Raw genomic sequence first — 8,038 nt, 5'->3', positions numbered from 1 at the left:
CAGGAATGCACACCACAGTATTTTTTAGAAATCACCATTGCATACATATTATTTCTGGTAGAGAGCTCAGCTGGTGATTTTTTTCTAAAGGTTAAAAAAAGAAGTCCCTGCTTTGGAGCAGGGCGCATGGTCCCTCAACATGATTTTTGTTGTTGATGATGATGTCTGGCTGGGAAAGGGGGAAAAAGAGGTTTCCTTGGTTGATGACTAAGTGTGCAGGAGAAAGGGGAGGATTCCAAGTGAATGTTGCTGTTTGTTGCTGGTCCCCGAACCTCTGAGTGAGCCTGGAGGAGGTGGAGGAGGGCAGCCTTTCCATGCTGAAGCTTGCTCCTTGGAGAGAGGAAGAGGCAAAAGGCACAGAAAGAAGAGTCCTGAGGAGCCTGGGTTCTGATTGTTTCTGAAAAAATGCACACCCCTCGGAATGCAATCTGCGCAGCAGGGAGGGATAAGCCTTTTTTAAAATAGATCATCAGCCCTGGCCCCAAAAGCTCTTGTCTGGCTCGACTTTTTTTAGGAAGGGTCCTTGTGAAGGCTTTTGGCGGGGGCGGGAGTCAGATGGCCAGGAGGTGCAGAGCACAGGGCTCACCCGCTGGGGGGGGGTTAGGAACAAATGAGAGATGGCTATTACAGTGGAGTCCCATCCCTAACTTTTCATGGCAAAACAAAAACAAATGGGTACTGGAGATTTAAACTCTTGATTTAACGTTCCGACTCTAGTCTCAGGCTAGTCCTGTATGGCCAAATTTTTAAAAATAAAGAATGGTGGTTGTACAGCAGTGATGGAGAGGGGACGGCAGAAGGTGGGTGAGTGGGTAGAATGACTTTGATGTGGTCAGGGAAGTAGGCATCAAGGGGGAGGAAATCCAATTAAATCATTGTGCTCTAAAAATCGCTTCGACTTTGGATCGAACTTTAAAAAGAGTTGCCACAATAGCGCTCTCAGAAAATGCAGGGGAAAAGCAGACTAAAAGCAAAGTGAGCACTAAAGGGAGCACTAAAGAGAGGAAACCAAATGCAGGAACAACCCCCCGCCCCCAAAAAAAGTTAATGGACCCTGAAAGCAACGGAAACCATAAGTGCATAATAGACCATGGTTTTCAAGTGGAGTGCAGCCCCATTCTGCAGACAATATTGCCAGCCAGTGATTAAAGAGCCAGTCTGGTCTGGATTGAATTTATCAGCATTCATCCAGCCCATCATGACATTCAGTCACCAGTCCGGACTATCCACTGTCTTATCTGGCTGGGCTGAAAAGGAGAAATACAGCCGAGTGTTTTCAGCATACTACTGACATGCCTATATCTAGGGTTGCCAAGTCGTGGCGGGGGATCGTAGGTCTTCACAGAATCCTTGCCGCGGGGACAGCGAGACGCGTTGCACTCGCCGTCACCAGGATCTGACGCTACGCGTTGCTCTGGCAACGGGGCTCCAAACAGCCCCGTTGCCAGAGCGACGCATAGCGTCATGTCCTGGCGATGGCGGTGCAACACGTCTCGCCGTCCCCACGGCAAGGATTCTGCAAAGACATGCAGATCCCCCGCCGCGATTTGATGAGATTTGGCAGGCCTACCTATATCTGATTTGAATTGCGTATCAGTAAGAGAGTGTGACCCTTTCATCTATTTAAAACAGGTGTCCCTTAGAGGAATTTTGATTCTCTTGTTTTGTTTTGTTCCCAGAGACGAGTTTTGTTCCTCACTAATGATTACTTCTTCACGGATATCAATGACACACCCTTTAGGTGAGTGAGCAGATGATTTAGAGGGATGATCTCTTTAGAGGCGAGGCTTTTCTTGGGAAAGGGATCATTTATTGATGAAGTTGATTTGATAAAGCATTGACTGTGGTACACACAGAAAGGTTCTCTACACCTTAATTCCAAATGCTGCTTTGGTCATAGTTTTGTTGCTAGGTGTAATGATTCCTTGTTTTTGTGTGTGTGTGTGTCTCGTTAAAAGTTTGGTTGCATGGCTGTGGTAGATAGACTAGAGTGGTTGAGAGAGGCAAGTGTGGTATGATTGGTGGTTGACAGAGAGGGGGAGGGGTTTTGGAAGTGAATCTGGGAGGATGAGTATGTGAGTCAGTCAGGAGTTTCAGTTACAAGTTTACAGTTGATGTAGACAGACAGTTCTGTGTTGAAGCAGTTAGAAGCTGACAGCTGCGGTTGTTCAGTGAGAAAAAGAAAGAGAGCTGAAAGCTGAGTGTATAGGAAAAAGTAAAGTTAAGTTTAAGTGAAGAAAAGTTAAAGGAAAGTCTGAGTGTCAAAAGAAACTGGAGTGAAACAGTGAACATATATGGCATTGAGATAAACAAGTGTTACAAAGTTACATGAAAGGATCCCTGTCAGTGAGGGATAAGATTGTGTGTGATACCAAAGCAATTGTTCATCATTTACACGTTACTAGTTTCATTGTATCACCCTCTTATTTAGTAGTTATTTCAATAAATCCTATTTTATCCAAGTTTATACCAGCTCTGAATGAAATACTTCCCAGGACCACATAGTTCCTCGTAAGCCTTGAACTCGGTCTACCAAACTAGCAAGAGCAAAAGTAAAAGCATAAAGGTTTGGAAATCCTTAAAATTTCCTGGTGGCAGCAGAATCTACCCTGTTAAACAAAATAAAGAGAACTTTTAAAGTGAAACTAGTCCTCCCCAATAAGGAGGACGTCACACTAGGGTTGCCAACCTCAGGAAATTCCTGGAGATGTGGGGCATGGAGCTTGGAGGAGGGTGGAATTTGATGAGGGGAGGGTTTAATAGGGATGTGATGCCAGGGCTACTGAGATCCACCAGACAAAGATTCCACCTCCGCCCCCCGATATGACCCTGCTCCAAACCAAACATCATAACAAAACAAATCACTTGGCTTGCTGTTACCATGAATCTATAGTAATAAAATAAGTGACCTGTTTGGCCATCTGTTTTTTATTTATTTATTTACTTTATTTATATCCTACCTTTCTCCCCAGTGGGGATTGGGTTACCAGTTCTGGGCTGGGGAATACCTGGAAATTTGGGGGGTGGACCCTGAGGAGGGCAGGATTTGGGGAGGGCAGGAACTTCAGCAGGTTATAATGCCAGAGTCCACCATCCAAACCAGCCATTTTCTCCAGGAAAAATTATTTTGTCTGGAGATCAATTGTAAGAGATCGCCAGGTGCCACCTGGAGGTTGGCAACCCTAAATGGGCCCCCAAAGCAGCCTAAATCATTTCCCTCTCCTCCATTTTATCCTCACAACAACCCTTTGAGGTAGGTTAGGCTGAGAGTGTGTGACTGGCCAAAGGTCACCCAGCAAGCTTCCATTGCAGAGTCAGGATTTGAACCTGGGTTTCCCAGATTGTAGTCTGACACTTTAAACTACTACACCATCACACTGGCAGGCATAACTCATCAGAGACTAAAGCTAGGAGACTCAAAATTAGCCACCAGCTGCAGGATGATTGTGAGAGTTCCAGGGTCAAAATTGAAAGGCATGGGGAAATCCTGGCCCAGATGAGACAACCCACAACCACACCATGCTATTTGCAATGGAAGCCAATGGTCTCTGTTTGTGGCCGGCATAACTCAGAAAATAATGCTACATTTTTGAAAATTGGCTACCAACCCCAGAATGATGATGGAAGTTGCAGTGCCAAAAATGAAGGGAATTGGAATATCTTGAACCAGGTTATCTTCACGATAGGCAACATCTAATAAGAGAGCTTTTAAGCAATCTGTCATGTGTCTCTAATACTTAGATTCCCAGTCTGCTATAGAAGGTTATAGGGTGGCACATTCTCAACCAGACCTACCTCACAGGGTTGTTGTGAGGATAAATGGAGGACAGGAGAATAATGCAGCTTTGGGTCCCCAAAGGGCTATTAGATCTTTCAACAACACAACAATAATCATAACAACCCAGTGCCTGAACTGGGAGTTCTAACTTCTGTTCTACATATATAACCACAAAAACAGATTAGTGTTCCTTTTACTACTCTGTTAGCTTATAGGAAAATATTACCCCCCCCTTCTGTTTATAATATTAACAAGGTTTGCTACTATACTACTATTAAGTACATTCTGTTGCCAGCAGGATAGAGATGAGAAAGACCTGAGACCTAAACCTAGACTTGAAAATAAAGCGGGCACGGAAAAATTAGGTGGAGGGAGAGAGAAATGAATGTTAGCACGTGTAGGATCCCAGGCCATGGTTGTCATGTATCAGGGTCCATTTTGACTAAAGTGCCTTTCTTTGACCTCAGACAGACAGAGGCAGGAGTTAAGCGCCACCGTAGTCTACATTCTCTCTCCTAACTCTGCTAAGGTTGCCAGCTCCAGGTTAGGAAACTCCTGGAGATTTGGGGGTGGAGCCTGGGGAGGACAGGGAGCTCCATGGGATACAAAGCCACCCTCCAAACTAGCCGTTTTCTCCAGGGGAACTGATTCTGGGAATTGAATCCAGAAGCTTATAAATAAGGGGAAATGTCTGACTTCACAGTGTAAGCACATAGCTGTATCTGCATCACATAATGCAGGCCTTTGTCACTCTCCTTGACAGAGTTTTTTTTAACCCACAGTCTTGGAATTGTTCTATCACGAGGGCATGGGGAATACATCCTTCTTGGGAACACAACAGTGGAAGAAGGTAAGTTGAACAGCAAGCATTCTTCGATCAGTCGTGGGAGGAAGAGACAGAGCACTACCTTCTTATACCATGGCTGTGTTTATGTCTCTAATTGTTCTTTCCTTCAGCCCAGTCCTTCTGTTAAGTAAGTTCCTCTGTTGAAGATCCAGTAGGTTGATGGTAGAAAATTTCTGAGGTGAATTCCTGAAGACTATATATGACAATTTAAAATCAGAGGCCTTCTGGCTCCTAATTTCGAGCTGAGCCATTAGGAATTGGCTGAGGAGGCCCTGTTTTAGGCCAAACTAGAAGGGGCTGCCACAAGGCCAGCACCAGCACCATTTTAAAATTATTTTAAAATGGTATGAAGGTGTGGTGGGATGAGGCACTTTTGTGTGCCCCCCCCTCATGCTTTATCATGTGCTGAAAGGGCTCCTCCCACACACAGCTGCTTTGACACTTGAAAAGGCATGGAGATGGTTATGTGTAATGTCCTCTGTGCTATTTCACACTGTGTAGTCACATTCTGCTTCTGATCAACCACAATCCCAAGATCTTTTCCACATGTACTACTGCCAAACCAGGTATCCTCCATCCTATACCTGAACATTGATGCTTTTTGTCTGAATATAGAACTTCGCATTTTTTTCTGTTGAATTGCAGGTTGCTATTTTCAGCCCAGGTTTCCAGTCTTTCAAGGTCATTTGCAATTTCATTTCTAAGGTGTTAGTTATTCCCACCCAGCTTTGTCTTATCTGCAAGTCTGATAAGGATTTCCTCCATCTGTTCATCAAAGCAATTGATAAAAATATCGCACTGGGCCCAGGACAGAGCCCTATATTACGCTGCTTGAGATTTCCCTCCAGATGAATGAAGTGCCATTGATAAGCACTATTTTAGTATGATTCTGCAACCCACTGTGAATCTACCTGATAGTACTGTCGTCTAATTCACATATAACCAGTTTGCTAAAATAACATGGAGGACTTTGTGGTTGGTAGTTGATTCTAACTGCAATTATTTTTGCTATTGTCTCCATTTTGGGGGGAGGCTCACATGCTCTCCAGAAGGCTATTGTATATACACTCCTGAAATTCTGTTCAAGTATATACATAAATGGTGGCAAGAAGGATCACAGACATAGGCCTATTATGCATGGGTGTTTTCCCTTGCTTTCACCATACATGTTCATAGGGTTTTCTTTTTCATTCTGCATTGATTTTCCTCCCGTCAGCGCTCAGTTCACTTTCTGGTCACTGTTCCCCAGGTTTTCTGAGAGTGCTTTTGTGCCAGTTTTCCCCTTGTTTCACTTCCAAACTGGAGAAAATTCAAAAGCGTACAGATTCCTTCGGATTTCCCCCCTGCCTTTTTGCTGCCATTCGAAGGTCACTCCCCCATCCACATTGAGATCATTCCGCCCACTCTGCACCTTCAGCCATCCTCCCCCTTCATTGGTGTACAAGCTCCATTGATTACTTTCCCCTCATTGTTTTAATTTTTTTAATTTCTTTGACAAGCAGCATGAGTCTAGCAATATGAGACTCACTAGTCTCAGATAGTTGAATAAAAAAATTAAAATGACGGGAATCAAAAAGTTGTGTGAGAGGATGCAGTCCATCTTGGGCTTCTGTTCACAGTGCTGAAGATAGATAGATGGGCAGAAACTGATAGTTCTGGATCACTGAATTAAAAAAAATAAAACAATGGGGGGAAAGTTTAAAAGGAGCTGCATGAGGTTTAGTTCCCTGCTGGTATTGACTTGAAAGGGGGAGCAGAAAGGAGGCAAATGGCAGCATCCCCAATGCGAAAAAAAAGTATTTCAGTGCTGCATGCAAATAAAAAAAGTGGGGATTGTCAGCATGGAATGACATTGACATTAAATCTAAAGAGAGAGAGACACTGGGATGGGAAGTCTAAAGCTTTGAAAATATTTTTCCCTTTAACACTTTAGTGAACAAAGTTTTTGGGGAACCATTTTGACAGTCTCCAGAAGCCTAACCTAAAATGGCGGCTGAGTCACATGAACCTTCTGCAAATCACTGAACAAGAATCGCTTGGGATGATCCATTTTGAAGAAAGAGTGCAATTGGCACAGGAGAGGCTTTAAAAAACTGCCAAGATCACGACCTGCGTGCAGGATCAAATTAGAGAATCACAAAGAGAAAACCACACAGAATTGCAAGGGAGGGCAGGAAATTTTTTATTTATTTATTTATTTATTTAGTCAATTTATACCCCGCCCTCCCCACGAATGGGCTCAGGGCGGCTTACAGCAGTGGCCCAATTGCCAATAAAACCGATAAAACAATATGCATCATTTCATAATAAGTTAAAACATAAAATCATAAGGTGCTATTCAGTTCTACAGTTCGTTGCTTACAATGGTGTATTAAGATGTCTCCGACAACTAGATTCCAGGTCAGTGTCGTTCCAAGTCGCTTGATGTAATTAGCATTACTGTGCAGCTGCACTAGGGCCTCAGCAAAAAATACTGAATTTTTTTTTCAATTTAGTGGAACGAGACTAAAAAAGCTCTCCAGAGCTTCTGCCAAAGGACTCCTCCCCCATACACATTGCAGCCTTGTGCAAAGCGTGGTGGGGTGCAGCCAACTTTGCGCACGCACGTGCACACACACTCGATGTTGCCAAAGATCAAAGCTTGCAGTGCCAGTGTAATTGGTTCTACCATGCATTCTGTACACTCAGTGTGTTCCCCCATATTATGAGATCGTTTGACTATTTCACATTTTTCACAGTGGCCGATAAAGCAGTAGAGAATTCCCTACTGCTTGGCAATATGGAAAATGGCTTTGCAGCTGCTTGTCAGTTTCAAATATAGTCTTGTCAGTTTCAGCATCGGTTTTCCCTCTTTGCCTGCATACCTTTGTCCTCCCTTTCATTCAATGAACTAACACTAAAATGCATGCACAAAACCTGAACCATGAGGATTTAAATGGAAGGGGCTTGCTGGATGCTAATGCAGAGCTGCGATAGGGCAACTGTGTAAATTAAAAAAAAATTCACCTTTGGACGCCACCCCCCACATGTCACAAGTTACGTTTCCACCTCCATTTAGAAAAGTGGTGTTTTTAAAAAATTGTACCTGTAGAATAAATACACCAAAGGAAAAAGAATGGTGCGGAAGGTGGGCATAGAATCCAGAGTCAAATTTAAAGGCTTACTGCTTGGAAAACCTGCAGTAAACTGTGCATGTTTAATAGGCCATACAATAATTCAGAAACATATGCCATTCTGTAAGAAAAAACAACTAACAAAATGTCCCCAGATCTCTCCTTTATTATAAAGGAGTTTTGGGTGCCAGAATTCTAAAATGCGCCCCGTTAGTGTATGGGCGGAAAATATGCCACTCAGAAGAGCTGCCTCCAATGACTGGCTCCCTCAGCCAACCTGCCCTGCCATTGGCTGGGTGG

The 8,038-nt window shown here is 43.7% G+C and overlaps 1 protein-coding gene across 1 annotated transcript in view; it reads left to right on the top strand.

Annotated features, from left to right (window-relative positions):
- Window positions 1-8,038, top strand: part of CACNA2D4 (calcium channel, voltage-dependent, alpha 2/delta subunit 4) — a 251,208-nt gene that overhangs the window by 88,124 nt on the left and 155,046 nt on the right. Inside the window, exons 20-21 of the mRNA XM_015422870.1 lie at window positions 1,680-1,741; window positions 4,561-4,628. Of these exons, the coding sequence (XP_015278356.1) occupies window positions 1,680-1,741; window positions 4,561-4,628 (130 nt within the window). The remainder of the gene's footprint in view (window positions 1-1,679; window positions 1,742-4,560; window positions 4,629-8,038) is intronic.

This window comes from Gekko japonicus, unplaced genomic scaffold (assembly GCF_001447785.1).
Source record: "Gekko japonicus isolate JY-2015 unplaced genomic scaffold, Gekko_japonicus_V1.1 scaffold34, whole genome shotgun sequence".
NCBI classification, from domain to species: Eukaryota; Metazoa; Chordata; class Lepidosauria; order Squamata; family Gekkonidae; genus Gekko; species Gekko japonicus.
This window is presented reverse-complemented; position numbering and strand designations above follow the sequence as displayed.